General features: G+C 36.3%; 1 protein-coding gene across 1 annotated transcript in view; it reads left to right on the top strand.

The window, feature by feature from the left end:
- CEP126 (centrosomal protein 126) overlaps positions 1-27,259 on the top strand; it is a 43,766-nt gene that overhangs the window by 4,267 nt on the left and 12,240 nt on the right. The window contains exons 3-6 of the mRNA XM_064441313.1: positions 6,668-6,813; positions 8,169-8,274; positions 13,112-13,310; positions 23,936-26,060. Coding sequence (XP_064297383.1) covers positions 6,668-6,813; positions 8,169-8,274; positions 13,112-13,310; positions 23,936-26,060 — 2,576 coding nt within the window. The remainder of the gene's footprint in view (positions 1-6,667; positions 6,814-8,168; positions 8,275-13,111; positions 13,311-23,935; positions 26,061-27,259) is intronic.

Raw genomic sequence — 27,259 nt, 5'->3', positions numbered from 1 at the left:
ACCTTCCTGTCTGCTAACCCAGCCCATCCATCAGCAGTTTGTGAGGATCTTATGGGACACAGTATCAAGGGCCTTAGCAAAGTCCACATAGACAATATCCACTGCTCTCCCCTCATCTACGAAGCCAGTCATTTCGCTGTAGAAGTTTATCACATTGGTCACGCATGACCAAATTTAATGTCACCCATAAATTGATAAAGCCTCTGCTAAAAAGTAATAGCAGTGAATTTCCTTTAGCAAATAGATCTAGGGAAGATCAGAGCTTCTGTTCTGTTGTCAGTCTTGTGTCACTGAGGTTCATTCTCTTTGTGTTGCATTGTGGAGGAAAACTTTTCTGTGGGGTTTTTTTTTGTGTTTTTTAAAGACCCATCACCAGCCTACCTCTAAACAAGGTTATACCAAGGCCAAGTCCAAATCTGATAGCTCCTAGTGCCCAGTACTTTTTAAGCTAATGAGAACTGCATACGAAGAGAGCTTGCAGATTGAGGTCTTCTGTTTTTTCAACCTTTTCTAAATGTATGTGTAATGCAATTTTCCCTGACAGTGTGGTATTGATCTATTGTCAGTACCTCTAAATGCAGCAGGTTCAGCATTAAAAATACTCAATTTCTGACAAGATGTGCTCAGTTAATTGGTTTATTAGTAAACAACAAAAATGTTGTTTGCACAGAAAAGAGCAAGTATAGCTTTGCACAGCAAAGTCTCAGTAATTTAAGTCACAGATCTTTTTCAAAGTGTGTACTTAAAGGAACCCATATTCCTATCGTATCTGCTGCCATCAGTTTCTTTGCACCTCTGGCACTGACCAAGCTCCTTAGTTTTGTGTTGACAGCAGTGCTTCAACACAGTGAAGAACCAGCCAACTGCTTATCGTTACACAAGTTGCGTGAGTATCAAGAAAGTCATTCCTTTATTGGATCACTAGTACATAAAGTTGTGATTTCAACATCAGCTTAAAAATTAAGTATGTTCTGGGGCAGTAGCTGACAGATATTTTGTTTAAATAACAGTATTCCAGAAATAAGAACTACTGACTGAACACATACTTGATGTAAATGAATAGGATATCATATTTTGTGTTTATATACCACAGTACTTTTTAAATACCAGCTGCCAATTTGCTGGGGACGGCAGCCATCCTGCTGTTACTGCTCAATGCAAAACGTTTATCCCATTTTACTGTGATGTTGCTGGTTGCAAGTAGTTGGTTGGTTGTGGAAGTAGAATATCTCCTCATGCAGTTGTCTGTGTGCATTTTTAACTAAACCTTGCAGTCAGCTGTCTTGGTTCAGCGTTTTGAATTACCTTGAAATCTGAATAGCTAATCCATCTGTGGTAACTAGGGAAGGAAATGCTTTCCCAGTTTATATCAGTTTCCAATCTATTCCCATTATTGCTGGTTTTTCAAAAATACTTTATTTTCAACATATGCACAAGCTTTGTGCTCCACCTACTGGCTGATTATCATTGATTATTTAATAAAAGCTCTAAATTATTAATCAGTGTTGTTGATACAGAACAAAAAGCAGTCTAGTGCCAGAAATGGGAAAAAAATGTCAGCACTTGGTAAACAGAGAAGGCAAAGTATTAAGAATTTAGTATTGCTTTCTATGTCAGAATGAAACTCTGAAAAGTAGTGGTCACTGTAGCCATGTAGACCTGCAAACCAGTATTGCCATTGCTGGTAACAGGCCACAGGATTGTGCTGAATCTGCAAGGCCTCAGGATGGAGGCTTGCCAAGCTTGCTGTCTCTGAACTTTTCTTGACCTGCCTGCAGCTTTGTTTTGCTTGGTTTAACTGTAACAGCAATTTCTTTAATTGACCAGTTGTTGGTGGCTAATTTATTTTGCCTTTGTTTATCTTTTTTTATGGAATGGCCATAGTTTTATATAGATAGCAGTAACAAGCAGTTATTCTATGTGGAGAATGAGATATTTATGACTCTAACAAAATGATGTAGTGTAGGGAAATACAGGCCTGATACAATCACAGAGGCCTCGAGAACTGGAGGTGCAGGATGTGGCATAGAGGAGTGCAGGCAGGGGATGATAAGAGGTGGCGCACAGGCTTGACGCTGGAGACCCCGTGGCTATAAACAACTCACTGATAGTAAAAGAAATTCAGACCTAGATCTGACAAAACTAGCTTTAGTGGTAATAAAGAGAACAAAAGAATAGTATCTACTATATGTCAATGGAACTATATATGGAATATTTGGAGGTACTGTGGAGCTGCAGATTGATGAAGAAAGAGCAAAGGTGTAAAAGCATATTAGCATATATAAAAATTACTCCAAGAAGATCCTGAGGTGAGGAAGAAGAAAGCATTAACATGAACATCATATTGCTCCTGGTGAAGGGACTCCAGATGCTTACAGCTCACCATAACAGCCCAGCACCACCAGAATGAAACTACCAGCCTTGGGATGCAGAAGAGCAATGGAAGACTGAGCATCAGGGAAAGGGGTAGAAACTCAGTGTGTGAATAACAATTCAAATGTATTATTGCTATTATTGAGGCATTCTCTGTATAGAAATATTCTGGCGTTGTTTTTTTTTTTAGAAATTACTTCTGGATGAATAGGGATTAGATTCTTAAGATTTTAATTATGGTAACAGAAAAAATTCTTGCCTTTATATAAGGAGTGCTTACTTTTTGCCCACAAATATGATTTGGAGTGTAACAACTGGTAGACAGTGCGGGCAGCCCTCCTGTGAACCTTTGGGGCATTTTGGAGGATAGCCCTCTGTAAACCCTTATAGCATTGTAAGGGTCAGTCCTTCTGAAGCCCTTACAGCAACCTGAGGCGGTCCTTTTGTCTTCGTCATATGATAATCAGAGAAGATGAGGGAATGGAGTTAATATGCGTCCCTATGGTCCTGGTAAGTATCTCACTTCAACAAAAAAATCAATTATGGGTAACCTCCACAGATCCTTTTAAGGGTATATGGTGTGTTTCCTGTTTGCCCATAAAGGGGATTTTGAGTGTGACACCCCATTTTAGCCTTTTCTTGATCTTGCTGTAGTCATTAAGTATACAAGTACCCTCCTGCCTCAATTTTAAAATTATTGTGCACTGGTTTGCAAACATGATATGGCAATGGATGAAGAATATCAACTCACTATGAAAAGGTTCATTTCATAGCATTCCATATGCACTGTATATATTCCTTCCTTTATTTTCATCCAAGCTAGTAGTAAGCATTTAGTCCACCTGGGAATGTAGCATCCCTCACTTCACTGTGAAGATAATTTAATAAAATTAACCAGGAAATAGTTCCACCATCTGGTCATACTGTTTTTAACATAAAAATGCCTTCCACATAATGTCTGTATATATGAAACTGCTAAATATTTTAAGTTTCATATTCCGAGTTCACTATAAACATTTTGGCAGCCATTTCAAACTTGCTGTGCTGCTGGGTTGTTTATAGTAGACAGAAAAACTGGGTTAAAAAAACACTGGTCAGGAAATTCTTCTGCTAGCTTTCCATCTTAAAGCCATACTCTTTTGCCAATGTTACATCTGTGAGATGAACCTAAGCTGGTGGCTTAAGGAGAGTGGATGAACAAACATTTGCTTTAACTGTTTTTCTGTAAGATGTCAATGTGCATTTGTAAAATTATTTATTTTACATAATGCACCTGGGTGTCACAATTTACATTCTGTGAGGTCAAGAAGTGAATGATGCAGGCTTTGCTGAATATCTTTAATGCATTTCCTTATATATAAACTAAGATCCTTTTTCTCCCTTGTGTCTTAATCCAAACCAAATAGTGATCATGATGAGCTGTGGTGAAAAAGACCTCTTGCATCAGCATTTGGACTTGCCCGTTTCCACCTATATGGAACAACAGTCTTTTTTTTATGCCAGTTATTAAGAATGTGCAGGAGTGCAGCTAAGCCATACTCCAAAATCATTTAACAAATAAATAAATAAAGGCTCTGTCAGAATTTACTCTTTCCTTTTTGGAGTTATACTCTGGAGTTACTCCAGGTGCAAAGTTGAAGAATTTCCCACATGTCTGAATTTAACAACTACAGTTCAACTAAAGGCCTCCTTGAGCAGCTTCTAGAAATATTAAGGGGATCAAGAAGAATGTGTTTAAAGTACTTACTAGGATAAACAAGTCTGTTTCCTCTGGCGTGATTTGCCTATTTCTTTAGTCAGGGTAAAGATGTAAAATATTGCAGATTTCTGTATCAGATTTTAATGTGAGTGAAATACAGGAATACTGAGAGTTGACAATGAACTCCAGTTCTACTTTTTTTAGTTCTAACTTCTGGATTGTATGAACAATTAAAGTTCCTGTGAAATTTTAACCAAATTGCAATAAGACATTTTATGTGGATAGAGTTCTTCGCAGATATTTTCTGGTTTTGAATAACTTCTTGTCTGGCTTCACCTTGTGCATCAAGTGAAGCCATTCCTGCTTGCTGACAAACTGAAGTTTGCAAATGACATTTGCAGTATTGGCATCATATTTTAATATAATTGTTTCTCTTTGCATAAGGCTATTAACGTCTTATCCTTCATTTGAAGCTGTAGAGTTTTATAACTTCATCCCTAGAAGAAGCATTACCTTGAATTGTAGAAAATCACCTAATTTTTGGAAGTGTAACTATTATGTGTAATTTGCAATAAATAGGTTGTTAAATTAAAATGCAAGATACTGTCTGTATAGATTACAAGAACTTGTTTCAGCAGTTCTTGTGATCCAAGACAATTAATTGTCAGGAGTACCAGTGCTGGGAGATCTGGAGCTTTCTGAGAGGAATGCGCATCCAAAGTAGAAGCAGTAATTGCTTCTGTTGTTCACTGGCATTTTGATTTCTGACCTTGGAGAATATTAATCCGGAGTGCTATATACACTAGCAAAAGCAATGGTTCCTTGAGCACATTTTGTCTCTATATGCTCCACCACTGTCTTTCTTGAGCTTAACATGGGCGATATTGAAGGTGTAGTACTGAAGAAAGGAAGACCAGGTATAACAGAAGGTCCAGTTTCCCCTGTGATATGGGAAGGAGATTTAAGGTGCACTCAGAATGACAGCAGTAGTCTTTGTGACCTAATATTTGAATAGCTGCATGGGATCTTTTATGGTGCACTTCCACTTTAAATATATATATAGTCTTCACTTTCTATTAATGAAGTGCAATAATTTCCCATAAAAATGGGAAATCTCAGTCATTATTTTCAGTATGTTTTGACAACCATGCATATGTGAATTTTCAAAATAGTGAAAGTTCTTTATGTCTCTCTCTCCTACACTTTGGCTTCCAAGTGGATTAAAGTGGATATTCCTGTAAAAGTGGGTACTTGGGAATCAGTTTGGCTGTTTTCCTGTTTTTTACTGCTGTGCAATTACAGCCTTTAGCCTTTCTAAAATAAAAAGTACCTCTTTCAAATTATTTTTCTGTTTGTTTTCACAGGTGATCAGTCAGCACTTTGAAGGGTTACTAGGGAGGGTCAAGTTGAATAGTTTAGTTTGAATCTTTTCCCTAAGAAGAAAAAGGAAGAATAAATAAAATAGCTTGAGTTATGGAGTAGCTCTGTTAAGCAGCAGCTTTGCTGCATTAAGCAAGAAGGTCTATAAAGCAACTGTAAGTGATTAAGATTATGGGAAGGTATCTTATTGTGATGAGAGAAACAAAGAGTGTGGTTAAACATTACTACCTTTCCACTAATGCTGGCTAGGAGTGGGACCCTACCTAGTGTCCTAGTGACCTGTCAAATCACATTTCTAACACACAGAGAACTTCAAAGATGTGAAGCTTCTAGTCGTCATGATCCTTGCATGGCAGGCTTTAGAAGTTCTACTTGAAGAGTTATGTATTTAAGTGTTGTTTTGCCTACATAAGCACTGTGCCAATAACTTTATTGGAGGAGGGTATATTTCACCCAAGGAGCTAATTTAAGTCTGTCAGCAAAAGTTGATGATTTTGTCAGCAGGAATAAAAATTCCACATAGCTTCATCAAGCTTATGCCTACCAAAAGAAATCTTTGTGATGATGGTTGTTTTCAATTAAAGCCTGATTTGCTTTCCAGCCAGTAGAAGGACACATTTAACATATTTGGTATTAACAACTGATCTGTCAGTCATAGATTCACATTACTGTTTTATCCCATTCTGTGCTACTAATCTGATTGTCTTTCAGGAAGTTTCTCAACAACTAGAAGTTGATACTAGCTCTTACATATTTATAAGCAAAAGCTGTATCTCTCAATAACAACTTTTAAACTGTTAGTATTTCCCTGACAGCTCGTGAAAGGCATGCACACAGAGCATTTGCAGTTCACCTTCCTGTTGATATGCCCACTGTGATACATTTACATGGTAATGTAAAGACTGTGGCAGAAGTCACATCAGTGACAAGAACTGGTTGAGTCTGCATGTTAATTCAAGTATAAGAAAGAATCACATCTCTGATTGAGGCTAAAAATAAAAAGATTATGATGTGTCATTTCTTCATCACCCACTGTCCCATTTATGTTCAAACAAACCATAAAAACCCAGCTGTGCTGAAGTTTATAGTATTTAATTTGTGGACAAGCAAGCTTTTGTATTAAAATTGCAAATTGATAAGCTATTAAATTGCTAGTATTTCAGTAAATGTAGTCAGAAAACACAGGGATTATCTACTTTTGCTTCTTAAATACAGAGCCTTTGAAGAAAGAAAGAAGCAAGAAGAAGAAAAAGAACAAAGATTTAGAGAACAAGTTCTGCAGCAAAGGAAAATTAAACTTCAGGAAGCAACTAATAAGTTCCAGCGTGCTCATCTGCCTCTTTCTCAGTACAAGCAAAGAGGTTTGTAAATTAAAATTTAACCATTATTCACAGTACAAGTGATTTTCTATTAATAGAATATAATTGAGGCAAACAGAACAATTAACTTCACTCTAATTAATATAATTCATTAGTATAAGCAAAACATAACTGACAAAAAGCTCAGATCTGATACTTACGACACAAGCAGGTAGAGGGAATTAAAAAACACCACATTTTTTTTTTCACTAAAAATTGCACTGTGAAATATTATATTCCGGTCACAGTAAGTACATCAGCTCCTTGGGATATTGTGGCTTCCTGGGATTTCCCCCCTTTTCTCACTGCAGTGTGCTTATTGCTTACGACAGCGTGCTTTCACAGCTGGGTGCAAGGTGTTACAAGGCCACTGGAAGTTATTAGGATAGTGGAATGATCCCCTATTTGAACTCCTGAATATTAAATATTCAAGAATGTGCATTTTGTTTATGATTAAGTAAAAGCAGTCCCAGCATATGTTAATGTATTACATAACTTTTGCTGAATTAGTCAGCTTTTTAAGCTGTTCTCGTGCTGCTGGGAAGTAATGATCGCTTCAGCTCAGTTCCTGCTTTCTTGGAATCAGTGCAGATTGGCAGGAGTTTTTAGCAGCATCTGCCAAGTCTGATTTTCAGTCAACTTTCCAGTGTTGAAACTCTTAAGATATGGTATATTACTTAGGTATTCTTTAACAGATTTACTCTCCCAACTGCAGTTGCGCCAACTGTGAGGTAATGTCTCTGACTTCAAGATCAAATGTCAGATTAAAATAACAAAATAGAACAGTACTGGTTTAGGACTTCTTCATAGCTCTACTGACAGCCTCGACTGTGTAGCAATATAATGAATCACAGTTTTTTTTCTTGGTTTTCCTTCATAGAAATTCTGCCTCTGCCACTTCCTACCCTACTTTTGCTTACTTGAAAGAGGCAACACCTTCTGCCTGTCTGGACTCTTTCTTTCTTCCTTCTCTGATTCGATTAGTGTGTCAAAATTTGGTCTCTATAAAATATCTGCAACCCACAACTTCAGCTTAATGCCTGAGCAGAATAATCATTATGTAAAAACAAAGTTAGTGCTGGATTTTTTAACCGCCTCTTTTTCAACAGTGCAGTCTAAAAACAGATAGCAAAACTGTTGAGTACATGTGTTACGTAAACACTTACATAGACTGGGGGTTTGTTTCAGAGGAACTAGAGATGCTCCAGCATGTCTAATGATGCTAAACCACTCAGTTTATTGTAACCGTCTGGATTTAGGCTTCCAGACTTAAGAAACTTAACCAAACCATTTATGGTAAAGTATTCCAATTTTAAAAATATTTTTTCCATTGTGTGTTTTCACTCTAATCCTTCTAGTCCAGACAAAAGCAGCTTTTCAGTTAGAAGAAGCTCTTGAACAAATTAAAGGATCAGTTTTAACACCAGGGCTGTGCTTGCCCAGCAGAAACAAAACCGACTTCAGGTAAGCATTTGTTTACTCTGACAATCAAAGGAAGTAAATTGCTTAGTGTATTCAGTAAACAGCAGATTATTACTCTTTAAGAAATTGTAGGCCATTTCTCTAGTGGCAAAGAAAGCATTTCTGTGAACTGTTCCAATGAAACATTATGAAACATCCTTGAGTTGTTTGTGTTCATTTGGTAAAACAGCAGAGGAGATGACACAAACCTTTCCCCTTCATCGGAATTCTGGGAATAGTCAGGGCTAACCCAGTCCCCATTCAGTTATAGCCTGACTCAGGTTGCCATGGTTATCAAACCATCCGCTGTCCTATGAAGTATAAAGTATTCTGCCTAGAAGATTTCTTTTTTTTTTGACCTTCAAGATTAGTTTAGTTCATATATTCATCCCATGATCTTACCTTCTTTCCTGCTGTCATTCCTTTAAATTTATCATCCTCCATAGATATCTTGAGAATCCTGATAACAGTTTTGCCTGCAGTTTTGTTTTATATCACATACCCAAGCACTTCTAAGATACTTTGACGTGGTCCAGAATGTTTCTTCATGCATAGTTTATCTGCTGTATTTGATACTCCTTCCTGACTATCCCCTTCCTAATCTCTCATTTCTTTTAACATTTCAGTTCAGGGTTTTATTTTTGTTGCTGCTGCTTTTGCTATTACTATTATTATAATTATTTTCTTCATGCTGTAAATTGTGCAGACGTTCAGAACAGAGAATGATTCTGTTTAAAAGGGGTCTCCCTACTTTTGATCTTCAGTGTGTTCTCCATTGTGACATTAAGATTCAGTTTGATTACATTTCTACTGCTGATTAAAACATGTTTGCAGGCGATGAACTGGGCAATTAAGAAAATATTTCATACCTCTTGGAGATAAATACTCATGCTACCTGCCGATCAACATGCATAAAGTTCTGCAGCTATTACACTGGTTGACATAATAAAGGAGGATTGCAGCCATAAAAAACAAACCAAAAATCTACCTGCTAAATATAAGTTGAAATGATGGCAAAAAAAATGTAAATGTTTCTGAACCCTGTTTCATGGTTCCTGATCATTTGTCTCATTTCAGTCATAGGCTTGATTGACAGCACCTCAATGCCTCTTCCCCCTGCCTTTATAATTTGTTTCTTTATTTTTCATCCTTCTTCAAACTGCTCCTTGTTCCTCAAGGGCTCACAGATTTCTCTCAGGACATCTTCAAACCACTTACCATTCCCTTAATTTCTTACAGTATAACATTGCTTTCACTCAATATTATATTTGTATAATTTTAAAAATTCACTATTCTGTAATAATGATAGTGTGTTCTTTTCCTGATTTTGATTTTTATAACCTGATTTTCCTATGGAGATTAAATTTATACATTCATATTCTTTTACAGTTTGTGTTCCCCTAGTAACCAAATTTGAGAGAGAGCTAAGAAACTCAAAGATAATTCTATTTCTACAAGTCTGAAACTGGCTGTTGAGCAAGGAGGAAATTATTGAAACAAGTGACCCCAGCATGAAAGACTTAAAAGTTGAGTCCACATTGACATATTGGCAAGTCACAAGCCAGTTAGTACGGATAAGACAGCACACGAATCTGTTGGAACCTGCCACAGAATGTGCCACAGAATGTGCTGCCTCTTCCCCAGCTGGTAACCAAGAGGCTTGGGTAGGACCCATATGGGGTGGGTGAAGGAGCATGCGGAGAATATTGGGACTATGGTAATAAGGGAAAAAGAATTAAGTAATTGCAGTACAGGCTTGTGTATAGGAGCAAGGTACACCAATTAATATGAAATAAAGCTTTGCTTAGTCTAGTGCTAACAATTTGTCTTCCTTCCTTGTGACAGAAAATACTAGATGCATTTTTGTCTGCATCTCCCACAGTCTGTTACTAAGCACTGAGATTCAAACTGAACATGTGCAGTGCAGCATAGATTCTTCTGATCTGCTGCAGAAGATGTTAGTGTAGGGTTGTTCCTGTTAGTTTTGGTCTTGGGGCCATAGTCTGTATGGGTCATAAAAGTGGCGTTTCTGTGTTTTCAGACGTGGTTCCAAAACTTGTGCAAAATTCTCTTAGAAGGCAAATGAACTTCTTGCAAATCAGTGCAGCAAAGTAAGCTTTGATACAGAAAAGTATTTTGAGAAGGTTCTCAAAGGTGAAGGTTCTTCAAAACTCACCAGTTCTGAGCTGTAAAGCTTTAAAAATGTCTTATAATCCCTTTAATTGGAAATTTTGGGACAGCTAATAACTAACTCAGATGAAGTAGTAGATTCCTTTCTGTATTTCTATCTCTTCTTACACTTCTATAAACAGTCAGACCAAAATCTTGTATCATCTTTAGATTTCATCCTCCCTCAGAAACAGAATGTATAGAATTCCTTGACAGTCCCCTTTTAAAGGAATAAATGAATACAGTATTAAGTATTCAAGATAATATGGCTGCAGACCCAACTGGATATAGGTGAATTTTATAAGGTTCTAGAATTCTCAATGTCTATGTTTAAAAAGTTGTAAAAAATTAAATTAAGCAATGGAGACATATTACCTCCTCTTGGAGAAAGGCAAAAAAACCTGGAACACCTAATGAGTGAGAAATTATATTCTGTGCTTGCAGTAGAACTACTCTGCTTCTAGTAAGGTTTAGTTCTTAAATGCTGAAGCAAAGATTTTGGTCAACTCATTAGCCAACATTGGGATGTGTGCACATGAGGTGTGTAAATGGTGTACAGCTCTTTGTACAAGATATAGTTCCCAGTTTGTGTTTGAAAACAGTTGTATTTGATTAGGCTTAGTATCGGGATAGAAAATTACTTACGAAAAATCAAAAATATTTTCTGAAAAATGTTGGAATGTAGAAACTTTTATAAATATATTTATAAATATAAATGGTTTAAACATCCAAACAGATATCAAGAAAACTTCCCTGTGTCCCATACTCCCCCCCCAAAAAAATCAACAGATTTTTTGGGGGCTAAGTGTATATCTGTCTGGTCCACGCTAACAGTCTTTAAAAGTGGATAGATACAGAAAGTTTTTGGATAGGGAGGATGTCTCCCATTCAAAAGAATATAGAACGCAGTTTTCTGACTTCTGTCAGAAGTAAATATGAGAACTTGTTCTCCATTTTGCTATCAGCCATCTCATCAGAAATAATAAATTCCATTTTAAACCCTGCCAAATATATATTTCTGCTTAGGTCAGTGCAATTAAGCCAACCTTTTTGGAGTATTGTATAAAATCTTCTGAAAAATAACAATAATTTTGATGGGATGAAAGTTTCCATTTTCCATTGTCCTAAAATTATAAGTGTTATAATAAATACTGAAAAGGTCTCATTAGACTGTTTACCCATTTGACACAGATGTACTACAAAGAAAAGGGATTGATTTTAACAGGGAGTATGATTTTATATACAGAAAGAGGATGAAACAGATGAAGGCTCAGAAGAAGGAGCTGGGGAAAGTTAAGCTGAAGAAATGGAGAGAAATGAAGGAAAGGGGTTATTGAGTGTCTGTACATGTATTAGAAATGTGGTAGCCATCTCCAGCTAGGAACAATACTTGTTTCCTAGTAATGCATCTCTGCTGGATAGGCACCAGAGGAGGATGCGGCCTGAGTATGTATTGTGTGACTGTACTGTTCAAATTTGCCGAATAGGGGTGCTAGCTGTTAAGGAAGATAGCTTCATATGGCATGAAATAGTCATATCTTCTAAGTTCCTACACTGCATATTGCCCATATATTTATATATTTTCAAGGGCATTTAAGGCCCTTGAACCAGGTTGGAGCCACAAAACAGGATTTGTGTCCTTTGCTAAACTGTTCCACCTAGGCAGTCAAGTGTAGCTGTCAATCCAGTAATAGTTATACTTCCAGAAGACTAAAGCTTGATCTACCAATGAGCTAGTGGGTTTTGGTGTGTGAGTTGTTTTTGCTTTTGTTTTAAGGCCTACCTTCTTATTGGTTAAAGCTACTTGTTTCTTGGTTTTGTCATCCTTGATATCTACCTAGTTCTTCCTTCTTGTTTTCCAGAGCTTGGTTTCTATTCCTAGTGGTCCCACCCAGCCTTGTTCCAGTTCTTTCTGCTTTTTATTCTTGAATGTATCTTGTTACACACTCCCTGCCTTCCTAGTCTCTGACTGCACATTTTCCTTTTCATTTGGCTTCACATGCTTCTTGGCTTCTTTGATTTCTGTATGTCAACCAGCCCCATGGTTCTTGCTAATTCTCATCCTGTAGAAACTTGTGGTTTCCTCTATCTTAATTTGGGCTCACCCTGACCACAGTACCCAGCTACACTAGCTACTCCAAAGGTCTTTCTTTCTCAGGTAGCAAATACAAATTCTTAAATGTACAACACTACTGACATTACACATCATCAGTAGAGTTGGGCTGTCTAGATACTACAAAGCCTTCTCGCTATTTGAAGTAAGGGAATATCTAACAGCACCAGTGTATAGACATCCCCTATATAAGCCAACCTTGTGGAAAAATAATGCTTGTTTTATTTAAAAAATAAAAAACCTCCATGTTCCATTTCTGTAAATGACCAAACTGTTGGCTGACATTTTCCAGAATAATTCAGCCTGAGGCAGTCACCCAACAACTCAATCAGAAAAGTCTGACTATTTATAAATACCAGGAGAGAAGGTTTCAAATTGAAAGTGTTGGACAGTTTTAGGCAGTACTAACAGCACCACCTGTAGTTACGTGTAGTATAGCTTTGCTTCACTTGCCCGGCATTTATTGATGATGTATACTTTTGGAAAGGACCATGTTTAAAAGTGTACAGTTGACTCATCTAAATAAGCCAAAGTAATAAGTTATTTGCTTTCATCAAGAACCACAGATGACACCTCATCCTCATCAGCATCTAGAAACAGTTCTTTCCATCAGAAGCAGATTTCAGCAACAGTTGGCTGGGATAAAACGATACAAGAGAGCAGTAGAACAAATATGGATAGTAACCAACTTCTCTTCCAGAAAAATCTGAAAGAAATGCAACAACTCCTTGAAAAACAGCACCTCAGCAACTTGGAGGTATGAAATTTTCATGTGATTCATTAAATGAAGCTTCTTAAAGGTAATAGAAAGTTTCTTGAATGTGATAAAAATGAAAGGTCTGTTAAGCACACTTTAGCAAGTAGACAACACCTGAGGGGACACTGCACTATGTCTTACCAATAGATTATTTACAGTACAATTAAATGTATTTTTCAGTAAGAAATCAGAGATCTTTAAAAATGTTTGTAAGAATATTTTCACAAATTCTTCAAAGATATCTGCCATTTTGGCTTTTTCCTGTGAATGTAAGATTTGTTTGTCAGACTTCTTGGCTCTGAAGTAGCTAGCCATTATTCGATCACACAAGTCTTGTGCTAGCTCAAAATTTAACCGGTGGCTTTCAATTCACTCTTGAGTTTCTGCTTTGCTGATTGCTACAGCTCAGCACAAAACACTATAGCAGTACAGTTATGATAGGTCAAATGGGGTTTTTTTGTTCCCTGTTTTTTTGCCCAATGTGTGGTGATTTCTTAGGGGTTGACTTCAAGACTTTTGAGAATCTTTCTTGTCATCTTTGGAATAGATGCAGGTGTTCAGTAACAAGCCTATTAACTTTCTGCCTAAACTAGTTTTTGGACCCAAAATCAGTTTAAAAAATCACCTTAGAAACACAGTGAAAATCAGGAAGAACTGAGCTCTAAAGTGATTTCTTATAACTGCACTTTCAAGTGTGATTTTAGGTCTATCAGTGTTGTCTTTGATTTTGGAAACATTGTGTTCAGTACTACATTTTTGTGAAACAAGAAGACATAATTTTGGATTCATTCTTTTATTTTATAAGATTATCTTCTGGTATCTGGACTCACAGTGTCTGAAATGACCGTGACACTATGAAGCACCATCCCTTCATATTGGTAATGGCTAGAGGCATGGGATCATTGGTGACAACAGAGCAAGGGTTTTCCTTTTAATACATCTGTAGGGATAACTTTTGAAATACTGTGTACAGTTCAGATATATTTTGAGTTCTTTGATATTTATTTTTTTAGGCACATTCACCTCTGACTTTGTACCTCCTTTGTTCTGACGGGTATTCATGAGAATCTTGAGCAGCTGATGGCTAACACAGAAAATCTTACTTAACTGGATTAAACTTCAGAAAGGCTGAGGAGACAGAAAGTACCATTTGTACTGGCAAGGTTGTTGATTGGTGTTCATTCTTATTCCCAAGCATAAAAGAAGGAGGAGTGAATGGCAATTTATAGAAGACAGCTGATTAAACTGAATTCTAGATAACCACTTTCAAATAAAATTAAAAAGGTCTAAGTTTGGGGGTTTTTTGTAATACCACATTGTGCATTTCAATGGTATAGTATTTGCAAATCCCTCCCTAAATGATTATGCTGAATTTGGCAGTAGCTGCATTAGGACATCTTAGAATTAGGAAAAACACTCAATCCATTTGAGAAAAATGTATAAAAAACTTATTCTTACTATATTGTAAGACAACTATATTGTAGGGTATTTTATCAAACAAAATTATCACTTTCTAACTGAATTCTAGGGAAAAGTTTCCATGAGTCATGCATGATTCTTTACTTACAGTTTTTTCTTAATGTTATCATCAGCTGTGGATGCTGCGTATAATACAGGAATTTGCGTTTACAAAGTAATGTATTTTTGGAAGTCTTTGGTCCTGTAAAAAATGTTGCTTTTTTCTTTCCAGAATGTATTTTTCTGCTACCACTAGGGGTTGCTCAGCTTCTTCCCTCTGATAAATAGTTTCAAATTATAAATATTTATACTTCAAACATTTGCACTTCCTTTCTTGAAATTACATGCTTTTGACTCTGATTAGAAAAATAGCCAAGAAAGCTATTGTCATTGTTCTCGGGCCTGAATTTTGGAAGTTTATTACTTGGATTGTGCTGGTATGCATATGCATTGCGACTTTCTGTGATGTGAAATAGTATTTTTAATACTCTTACTAACAAAAATTTTAATTTATAATTATTTATAGTACTCTTACTGACTTTAATACACTTCAGTAGCCTTGTTACTGTCTGTTGTCCAAAGTAATTTCAACAGTGCTTGCCTTTCTGAAACTAATGTCAAAGTATTTCACTGTGCATATGCTTTGCAGTCTAACCATCCATTGAGATCCCTTGACCTCTCTTTGTTTCTGGTTTTATAGGCCCAGCAGGATTATAAAAATTCCTAAAATTCTTTTCTTTCCTACAGGGTAATAAAGTTCTATGTAGGCCCTTACCAATAGATTTGGTGTGTTCCCTGCTTTCCATCCCTAAAAATTTGTATAGTTTCAGCAGTAAGGCAAGGTTTTTAGTGACCCTTCTACCATTCTCCAAAATTATTTTGCTTAAAGTACTGAGAGCAGTAAATTTTATTTTGTGCAACTGTTATGTCTGAGCCAGTACATCAAATTATTATTTGTTATAAGTCCAAAAGTATGTTCCAGTTTGAAGAAATTGTTTTATAGTTAACTTAATTTGCAATCAAAGGTTTTATTGCACAGTCCTTTTCTGATTTTGTTGCAGGCATAAATAAAACCTTTAAGGTGGAGCTGGTAGCAAGGTCTTTAGCTAAAGCTGCATGCAGCTTTTGACCAAAAGACATTACTCCCACGTGTTTATCATTTTTCCAAACTATACCTCTTTATTTTGAAATTTTCCATTTCTGGCACCTGCCTTGAACTGAAAAATTTAGAAAATTTCCATTGAAGTGACTCATCTGTGACACTGAATAGTATAACTCTTTTCACCACCTCTTTAATACTATGGCCATACAAAATTGTTTTGGTCAGTACAATATTTTTATGCTCTTCCAGAAAAATACATTATGCTTGAATTAAACTTTTCCATTGACACAACATTTTATCTCTGTTGTTTCATTTTTTAAACAAAACACTTGGAAGCAAGAGCTAATTCACAGGCAAAATAGGTATAGATTACAACATGGAGATTTTGTTTTCCTCTTGCATCCTTTATATGACCAAAATTAGGTTATTCAAGTGGTATCTGTGAAATCCAAATTTAAGCCCCTTTCTGACTGATTTGAAGCAGGAATTTTACCTTGGCTGTCCTACTTATTTCCAAGTATATTGTGCAGCTATTGAAGAACTCGGTATCAATCTTTCTATGGATACTGTTCCCCTTGGCCAAAATTGCTTCAATATTTATTGAAACAGGGACTGGAGCACAAGTATAATTTCTCATAAATTGCAACCCAAACCATGAGGTCAGAGTTATTATTATATTATCTTGAATACAATAAAATTTTTTATCCTATTATACTGTGTGTGTATTTATATATATTACATATAGAATTAAGTCTTTGAGAAGTAATGAAGAATATTTTCTAAGTGATGTCGCACTGAATGAAAGCAGCAGATCCTGCAAACACATAGATATGGGCATAGCCTTACTTTCACGAGTGAATTGACCTGCATGACTGTTAGCTGTTGATGTTACTAGGCTTCTGAGCTTGGACGGTGTCTATGAAATGGAGATGCTTCAGGTAACTGATGACAAAACTGAATTAATTTTCAAGTGCATTTGTAGTATGACTGGAATGAGTTAAACAACGGTTCCTTCTGCAAGGTGTGCTGCATCAGTCTAACTCTTCCGGGGAATAGACAAGACCAGCGTGGAAAAAAGGAGTGCCCGTGTACAGTGTCTCCTGAGTGTTGAGAACTTGTAGAATGCGGAGGGCTGGCTAGTGGGAAAACAGACTCCTAAGGGGAGGGTTAAGATAAAACAGCATTGGAACTGATGTCAGATTTGATTTTGAAGAGATCATACAAAGACTTGAAATAGGTCTCTATGGTCACCTTAAATCTAGAAATGTTAGCCATTGTTTACTTTTAACTGTGAATATTAATATCTTTTATGTTGATTACTTAAATTATATGACAAACTTGAGTGATTTCCCTACTCATTTGCCTTTTGGCAAGATCAGGGGATGTCGGTTTCTGTTGACTTTCAACCAATTCACTCCAAAATTCACACTTGCTATAAAAGCAAATTGAAGTGTATCTCCAGACTAAATTATTTTACCTAAATACTCGAACTTGTTTTGATTGTGTATTCCTCAAGAGTAGGGTTTTTTTTTTTACGTAAAATCGTGGTTTATTCCAAGTCTGTGCTGTATAAAATGACATTACAGTCTTCATATCTGGCAATCCGGATATTCAGTCATTTGAAGTGTGTCTTGCCTCAATTCAAAGCCTTGCTTCAACAGGTGATAATGTAGGACTGAAGCTGAAACAGCATTTTTCAGTACAAAGTTGTTTCACAGGTGGATTAATGCATTAGTAAGACTTTGCTCGTGGATAAGTTAGGATTGTTGTACACGCAGCATAGCTCACAAATCACAGAAGCAAGGAAATTGAGAACTGTCATTGAATGTATACCTGTTCCTCCTTTACAAGCATGCTTTTTCATAAGAATGGCCATACACGCCAACATGACTCCATTTTTTGTTTTACATTCATACACACATATCCATGTGTGTATATATATGTATCTATGAAATATTTATACATAGCTATGCACTAAATTATTTTTACCATACTTCAAAGCTGTTTTTAAGTGATTTGTTTTACTGGAACAGAAGAAATTGTTCATAAATGTAGTTAAAGGAGAGGAACAGAGGAAAAAATAGCAGTATCTGATCTTTAGTTTACTGCTGTTATGGTAATAATAAAATGTTTGCTTGCAGGAAGGGAGTGGAGGATGCAAAAGTTTGTGAATACTGGTCTGTCAGGATGCTGTATTATGTTACGATAACTTGGTATTGTCGGAGATAGTGTATACTAATGTGTCAAGGGGATATTGGGAAATCTATTGCTTTCTCATCAAGATTGAAGTATCACTGCCCAGGGTAATTCTACTCCTTCAAAGATGGCAAGCTGTGTTTTGTTTTTTAAGGAGATAAAACTCTTTTTGTGAAGTGGAAAGTAAAATAGAATTTAACTACTCTCTTCTTCCAGAATTCTGCTTCTGTCCTAGCAGGCTCATGATGGCCTGGGTATACCGAAACTTAGTTGCTTTTTTCAATTTTTTACTGTATTAATTATTGTAAATCCCCAGCAGCACTTCTGTGGGGTTTAGTAGCTTGGGCTTTGCTGTGCATTTTATGCCCGATACTAGCATATCTCCATAAGGAAGTATGGCTCACCAACTGGGATATAAAGCGTGAAACCAGACACCCAGAATTCATAAGACAGGGATAAGCAGAGAATAACTGGGACCCAGGAAATTAAAAGATCCTGTGACAAACAACTTAAAGAATGACACTGTTTCAAGTGACAAGAAAGAAAAATAAATACCAGCCTTTAAATTCAGTAGGCTGTTTAGGGGAAGGTAGATCTTGCACATGTTCTTATAAATCATGTCTGTAAAGTTCTTAAGAGAAATGTATGTCTTGAAAAATATCTGATCAAAAAAATGGAATTTGTGAAACAGGTAACATGTAACAGCCACAATTCTTTTTTTTTCAAGGCAAGTGATTTTATTGATGAAGCATGAAGTGAATGTTGGCAATTAGATGAAACTGTCTCATAAGATAAGCTTATTTCTAGATAGGTGTATATATATATTATTTGAGAATGCTCTCAAATACATGGTTTAACTTTTAGGTTGCCCTATCTGGAGTCAGGATTTGGACTCGATGATCCTCGTGGGTCCCTTCCAGTTCAGGATATTCTATGATTCTAAAAGTGTTTCTGTATCTGACCTTTAGGATTTCCTGATATAAATCTACCTTCTGCCTCGGTTGCTGCTGTGCAGTGCTCAAGGTAGAGTGGGAATATGTTAAAAACTGTTCCATCTTTGCAATGTATTTACATTGCTAAAGGAAAAAGTAATGCTTTTTAGACTGCAAAGATATATACTATTTTTTAGCAAGTCAGAGAGACCTGATAGGATAGTTCCTCAGCTGAACGAGGGATTATTTTAAAAATTATATTCACACACTGTATAGTTCTGTGTCTTTTAGGTGGTGTGTAGCGGTCAGATAGTATTAATAACTTTTTTCTGATGCTACAGCTCCAGTTCATTCAAATCTGTCAGCCCTAATGCTTTGCCTTATTTGTGTATTTTACATCAAAACCTGAATAAGAACAAACCAGGAAGACAGTTCTGAATTTTCTAGAAGACAAATAAATACTTTCCTCCATCAGTTATTCTTTCCTTCTGTTGCCATAAATCAGACTTTGTTGGAAAGCTTTTCTGAAAAGAATAATTTCAGGACTGTGAGTCTCATCATTCACACCTTAACTATCAGTGAGAGGGAAGATTATTTCTTTGCTTTAAAATGGAAAAAAATCTCTGAGAATTATTTCCCCTTCATTTCCATCTCTAAATTATTGTCCAGAAATAGCTGCATGTACAAAATAATTTTTAAAACATCATTTCTCCTACAACCTGCAAATTCTAAAAACATGAAACTAAATAAGTTTTAGCTGGTCTCCATTCTCTTTTTTTTGGAAAACAAAAATGACATTGAATATAACATAGATTGTAAGTAACTATTCATTTGCCCATTGTGTCATAGCAATAAAATGATTATTAGTTAAGCAATTGAGTTAAGAATTTCTAGAACGAATATTGCATATGCATGCCTTATTTTTCTCCATGTCTGTTTGCCTTATGATGGTTTTCAGTCGTGCAGTCCCATGGTATTTTCACAGGACCCCATCTCTTAAATGTGGAGGGTGGATGGTACCTGTTCAAAGCAAATTTCTTAATGGGTTAGAAACAAAAAAGGGACTAATGCATTGTGGTGCTCAGCGCCTTAACATTTAATCATTTAATGATTTTAATAGTATTTTAAAAGCAGCACTATGAATTCCACCTCTAGAGCTGAATGACTAGGTTAGTTTGTGAGAGAGTTAGGCACCCGGAGTAAGGATCCCAAGAACCAGCACTCTGAGTACTGAGATGCTAAATTAATTAATAGAAAGCAACAGAGAGAAATGTTTAGCTGAAAACCTGTTTCCTACACAGTTACGTATATTTACTACAGGACTTCATTAAAACTGGAAATCAGAGTGAAAACCTAACACTTATTTTAAAAAATCTTTCATTACAGCTTACTGAAGTACTTGAGTGCCTAAGAAATTGGAAACTTGAGTTCTTCGTATCTCAGGGAGTTTGAACCTGTGTTTCTAGCATCCTGTAATAATTTTCAAAACAAGCAAATTGGGTGCTTTTAAATACTCAAGTTCATAGCTAGCTAGTTTCTGTATCCTGGATGCCTTGGGTGGAAATCAAGCACCTAGGAGTTAGCCTAGGAAACACGGGGGTGTTGGTAGGAAGCTTTTCTCTGGTCTTCCTACACCTCCATAGCTTCTTTGGTGGGTTTGGCAGAGTATTCTGGATCTCTTGTGTAACATAAGCACCAAAATCCTGCCTCAGTGGCATTTGCTTTCTTGGGTGTGCCCAAATCTTCTGTGAAATCAGTATTGTGTAGTGCCATGTGCTTTATGTTCTCCAAACTTGCATAGAAAAGAGATTATTAATTTTCTAATGGACTTTTCCTTTCCCATTCTGTAGTTGGAAAACACAAAAACAGTTAAAGGGTTTAGGTGCCTCACTGGCTTTGAGAGGTATCTGTATGACCATTGGTGACTTCACAATGAATTTGAAGTATAACGTTATATATACACGCGTATAACACACAAAGAACTCCTGTAAATAAACCAGCTGAAATTATCAAAAATAGCAAGCAGTGTGAGAGGTGAGGGACCTGAGTTTTCAGAGTAGGTAGCATTTTTCCAGCACTCATCTTTAGAAGAGCGTTCCCATTCACCTCTTGGAATTCTTTACAGTCAGCACTTCTTTTGCAGAAAATGTCAAATATACACATAGCAGCTCTTTACTGTAATAGCGTTCTGACAGAGTCCTTTGGCAGAAAATTCGCTTGTCAGGTTCTCTTAAAGTTTTGCTTGTTTCAACGTTGTTCTTTCATTGGCCTCATGAAAGATTTGTTAGGCTCATGTTTTCACTTTGGTTTAGTGCTTTACTGAAATGAAATTGCTTGGCACAGCTGTTCTAAGTCTTAAGGCATATAAGTGACCTCTTTAATTCCTCATAAGTGTTTCCTTTTCCAGAGTACCAAGTATGTGGACAGGCTGGGTTTAGATTTCATGCATTAGGACATAAGATAATACAGTCAACAGGCAATACAAGAAATTGTACTGACATAACAGAAACAATATGCAAATCCAGAAAATAAAAAGATAGTACACTCCATGAACATTTTTGTCTCCTTATCATCCTATAATATTCTTACAGATTAAATCAAACTAAATCATTGGGATTTGCAGGTTTATTTCCTTGTAACTACTGGCCACTAAAAAAGAACAAATAATTGTTGAATGCTTTTTGAGGTCTGCCTAAGTAGTTCCAGTTACACATTTTTACAAGAAAATGTGACATTCACTTTCATTACAGAGTAGGCTTGAAAGGGAAATAAAATATGTAAATATTTTAAGGAAACTAATAAGCATCTTTAAGGTGTGAAATGATGACATTGTATTATGCAACAAAATAAATGTAAATTAACTGAATTTGCATGAACTAAATAAAAGTGAGTATGTGTTTAAATGAGGCATCCTTTATTCTTTAGTTTCTAACTTACTTATTTCTGGAGGTTGCCTCAACTGAGATTTTGTGTCCCATGAGGTTTTGTTTTACAAGGACGGTAGAATTCTATATCATGCAGGATCAAGTCTATTTTCAGTCTCTGGAGTACAACTGGTAGAATTTATTTTTATCTTAATTTTTTGAAGTTACAACTTCTCTTGCACCCTCCAAATTTACCAGTATAAGCTAGGCTGCTATTGGAATAGTGGCTTTAAAATCAGTCCTTAGAAAATGTTTCCTCTATTTAACTTTGTCATTTTAGAAACACATGTTTACCTCTACAGGTGCAGTTTCCAGATTAGACAAGAAGTAGGCCTGACACCTATAATTTCTTTTTACTGTTTTTTTTCCCCATCTAAAAATTTCAAAGTTATTTCTTCATTTTGGCCTGGTACAGAATACTCTGAGCATACGTCTTTTCCTTGTTTGGTGAGGTTCAAGCAGAGGTTAAAAATATAATTTAGCCAAACGTAAAGGTTAATAAATAATTAACAAAGCATTATTTATTCTTTCCTATTAGAAAGACACCAGTTTGTATTGCTTTAGTTTGAAAATGTTCCCTAAAGGGGTCTTTCCCTACATTTGGTTCTTTGTTCTTCTGTTTAGTTTCTTTATCTCAGATCATAGCTATTATGGAAGACTGCACCACTCTCTGAACATTTAGTGCAAGATAAGACTTAATTCAATCACTAAAAGTCTTTCAGGACTCACTACACTTTTTATTCTGCAGTTTAAAATATTTGTGCAGCTATAAACTATTCAATATTGAGGTATAATAATTTTATTAGAATAAATAAAGTTCTACTACAAAAATATGTTCTTATTCAATAAATAATTTTATTCATTCTTTAGCAAGTTTTCAAAATGTTAATTCTATTGAAATTGCCTGGGGATAGATAATCACTTACCTAGGTTAACAGATTTTGCTACTTGAAACAATTTCCATTTAAAGTCACTAATGAAAAAAAAAATCTCCATTACATAAGATTCCATATCTAATGCAGCTTCTCTTAGTTTTTCACCATGACTTTTTCCAACATATTGTGTAAAATCACTTAGCTGCTCTGTTGTGTGGAAGTGGCAGAGAGAGGGGGAGCATACAGGAATGTGAAAATAGTTGATATGCATGTTTTCCCTGATATTTATGTGTACTTTCAAATCTTGAACTTTTAAAAAGTATTTATTTAAAACCACGTCAGGCATCTCAGTGCTTGAATGGAGAGATATTAATAAAGAAAATGCCTACATAGTACATACTAAAAGTCATCTCACTGGCAATTCCTATGGTGCCTGTTGCTCTTATTCATCACTACATTAGTGTTTGACAAAGAAGTTGGGGGAGTGGGTGAGGCCTCTGTATGCCCTCAGATCTGATCTGTCCTCATAGATCAGATGATAGTTTCTGAAAGATGAGAAGAGGGGGTTTCACTGGGGGCATGTTAATCACTGTGATTATGATAGCTGAGAGGTTTTCTGTGTTTGCCATGACAAGATTTACTTCCTCATCACTTGAGGCACTTTGTATTAAAATAAACATATTGGTGTACTGTTATGGAAAAATTCCAGTTTGGGGCAGATCCACTATCAATTCTGCATTCTTTTGGATCCCCTTTCATTTTGTAAACTCCCTTACATATTAGAGTACAAAAACCATCCTGCGCCATAGGGCAATCCAGAAACAGTAGTGGTGTTTGGACAAATCTTGTTCCTATATTGATATTGTAGAATTGAGGTAAAATTTCGGATTATATTTGTTGAACCATGCAGCTCTCTCCTCTGAATTTCATGCTCAAACCACATAATTTTCTTTTGCAACTGAACACAGGTAAATTTTGACTTGATGAAAACACTCGTGGTGCTACAATCCCATGTTGCAAAAGCACCAGGCTCAGTAGTGATTGTATTTTAGCCTAAGCTGTCATTAATGAAAAAATAGTATCTGCAAGAAACCATTTCTGATAAATGTAAGAGTCTGGTTTTATGCCTGTATTTCAGAATTTTCATCAAGAAGTCAAGAAAACAGATGATTCAGAAAGCTTGTCAAGCCTTGACAGTCTTGAGGCTGGAGAACAAAATGGAAATTACACAACACCAAGTGAATCATCTTTGACTACACAGTGTGACTGTGCCCTGTACAATCCAGAAAAATCACGGACTAGGAATAATGGTTTGCTTTATACAGCTCAAAGCACTTCTAAAAACCTGCATCTAAATAATTGTCTGAGAAATGTAGATTCCCAAAACAACCAGAACTTACCTATTCATCTTTTAGCTGAACATAATGTTCTAACTCCTGCTGAACATGTAAACAATTCAAAAGAGGAATCACCTGTTTCTCACAGACCTGGAAGAGACTCTGCAAAGTTCTCTACCTCTGGTAAGCAATCTATAAATACTGCATTTAGTCTTCTGCAAAATATAAAAGAAGAAAAAAGCAAGCCATCTTCTGGGAGGGCTAGCACATCAGCCACTGGTCATCCTGGTTTCAATCCTAGCAAAGCCTGGGCCAGCCCCGACCCTACTCCAGGAGAAAGAGTTCAGGATCTGATACAAGATCAGAGTTTTAAAATGACGCCACAAAAAGGAACTATATTTATGCAAACCTCCAGTCAACCTATTGCAACATCTATAAACCTATTTCCTAATCAGGGATGTTCCACTGGCATTCCCAGCACTGCTGATACATTACCAAAGGACAGAAATGTCAGTACGGAGTTTTTAAAAAATACCTCAGGAAAAAGGACGGAAACAAAAGAAGAAAATATTAAATATGTTGATGTCATTAATCCAGGATCATCTTTATTTCAGGATGTACCAAATGCCTCAGTTCTGTGCGATGTTAAGCGACACGATAACAAAGAGAAAGAAAAGGGAAATATGGTAGAAACTATGTCACTGGTGTCTGACACAGAGTTAAATTCTGGCGCTCCTGCACAGCACAAAACCCTGAAAAACAATATTCTTGAAACAAAAAGAGCAAGAATATTCACAAGTATCTTAAAGAAGGAATCTAAATGTGAACCTGGTTGTTTCAAAGCTGTGGTTGTGAACAACGGGATCAGTTTTGGAACTCGACCTGTGTCTTCTATCAGAGACAGTTTAGAACTGGCAAAAATAAAAAAGAAATGTGCAGAAAATGAAAAATACAATAGAAAGCTAAGATGGTATGATCAAATTAACCAGTTAATAATAGAAAATAATGAAAAATACTATGAAAAGAACACCAGTGAAATATCTTCTGAACAGCTGCAATACGTTCAAACTACAGATAATGCTTCTAAGACTAATTTAAGTATTGTTGCTCGACCTTCAAACCCCATGTTCTTAAAAAATCATCAGGAGAACTCTCATATATCAAAACCAAATGTTAATACTGAAGAATCAAATAAAGGATGCACGTCTCTGAATATGTTTATGTCTACTGGATCCTTTTCTGCTAAAAAACCTTGGATGGTATCAAAAGATGAAGAAAGTAAACCCCCAATATCTAATAATAGTTCTAAAATTAATGAAGTTAATCAGCTCAAAAATAAGGCAAAAATAACTAGAAGACCAAGATCTGTAAAAGCCCAGTCAAGTTTTATGCCCAAGAAGAGAACAGGCACTATAATCCAGCTGCAGTCAGCCACTGAAGCCAACAAAACATTGAAAGCTCCAGGGAAATTGCAAGCACCTCACCCACCATCTGCACCTCTGCCAGGAAACAGAACTGGTGAAAACATAGCCAGCCCGGGTTGTCAGCCACTGCTGCCTTCAAGTCTTCAAACCACCACTACCGGCAGGAATGATTCAAATGAAATGCATGTTTTGTTAGCAGGTCAGGTTTTAAATAGAAATGGTACAGAAAATAGTGAGAGTATTACTTGTCGTTCGGACTTGGCCACTGTGATACCTCCACCTGGCTGCAGCACAGCCAAATACGAACCCTGGGCAAAAAATGTGTCTTCTGTAAATAGTGTTCAGACAAATGCCTGTCAAGATTGTTCAGTAACCTGCACTGAAAGAAGACCTGTTAATGCAGAAAATGGATTACATCTCCATCATATCCCAGCAGCTGGAAAAACAAGTACCTCCTGGCAGGGAGCACATACTGCCCCAGCTCCAGAAGACCCTGCTACTGGTAAGAGTCATGTTTCTGAGTTTAGGGTGGGGCGATGTTCAGAAAAAAAGTCGTCTTCAATTACATCAGAAATTTGTTTTCAGTTACAACATCCAGCCTTTCATCCATTCACACAATACAGCCAGTTTTAACAAGTTTTCACCATTTGTCGTTGTCATTTCTATTCTAGTGGCACCCAGAGGCCTCTCAAACATTGATCCCCATTTTAAATATCTCTCTACAATATTAAATGAAAAGGAAGTATTTTCCCTGAGATTATATTGCTGACTAATGAGCAGAATATGAAAGGTGGTCTAAATAATGATACAGGAGGAAGTAAGTTTATGTGACCAAGTTTTACAAGGTAACTGGGAGTCATAGCTTGTTGTCCAGCAGTCACTATCACCTGAGAGTGAAAGAAACGTAGATCTACTATGTTTTTAAATGCTGACACTGTAAATGCCTGCATTTATTAAGTTTTAGTCCCAGTAATACAATTAATGCTCAAAAAAATTAAGTTTAAAAATAAAGAGCTTTTACCGGACAAATTTTACTGTGCTGCAGTCTATGTCTGATTTATAAAGAATTTTAAGATATTTTTAGGACCAGTCCTGCATTTTATTAAAAATTAACCTTGGGAGCAAAATGATGCAGAGATTGATTGACAAGATAGAGGAGAGATGCATAAGAAACTTTGGTAGAATAAACTTGAATCTCCTGAATTTTACATTTCAAAATATGTTTCATGGTTTTTGATTTGCCTTGTTTCTCCTCTGCAGCCTAGCTATATTTTGTGCCTTGGGCACTGGTGGCATCCTTGTGCTTGTAATTTAATTTGTATGCTGTATGCTGGTTTGCTTCCTACTGAGGGCTGCAGCTGGAGGCATCGCTGCTGAAGCTGTAGACCCCACTTCAGGTACAAGCAGCTTTCCAAACCACTTAACGTACTGGGATCAGCCTGAGGATTGGCCATGCAGCTCAAAGATACTTTCTAGCAAAATAAGTAATTCCCGTAACTTTAAAAAAACCTAATTTTCTATTTTTATGTACAGTAATACATAATTTTAACTATGGAGTAATTCAGAACAGCTCTGTTGTGTAAGAGCAGAGGTAGGTGAATATTCTTGGCCTTAAGCAGGGGTGGGAAATGAGAAATGTTATCTGCTTGTCCATTCCAGTTCGAAGTCAAACAGATGAGCTTAAGATACGTGTGACTTAAG

This window comes from Phalacrocorax carbo, chromosome 1 (assembly GCF_963921805.1).
Source record: "Phalacrocorax carbo chromosome 1, bPhaCar2.1, whole genome shotgun sequence".
NCBI classification, from domain to species: Eukaryota; Metazoa; Chordata; class Aves; order Suliformes; family Phalacrocoracidae; genus Phalacrocorax; species Phalacrocorax carbo.
This window is presented reverse-complemented; position numbering and strand designations above follow the sequence as displayed.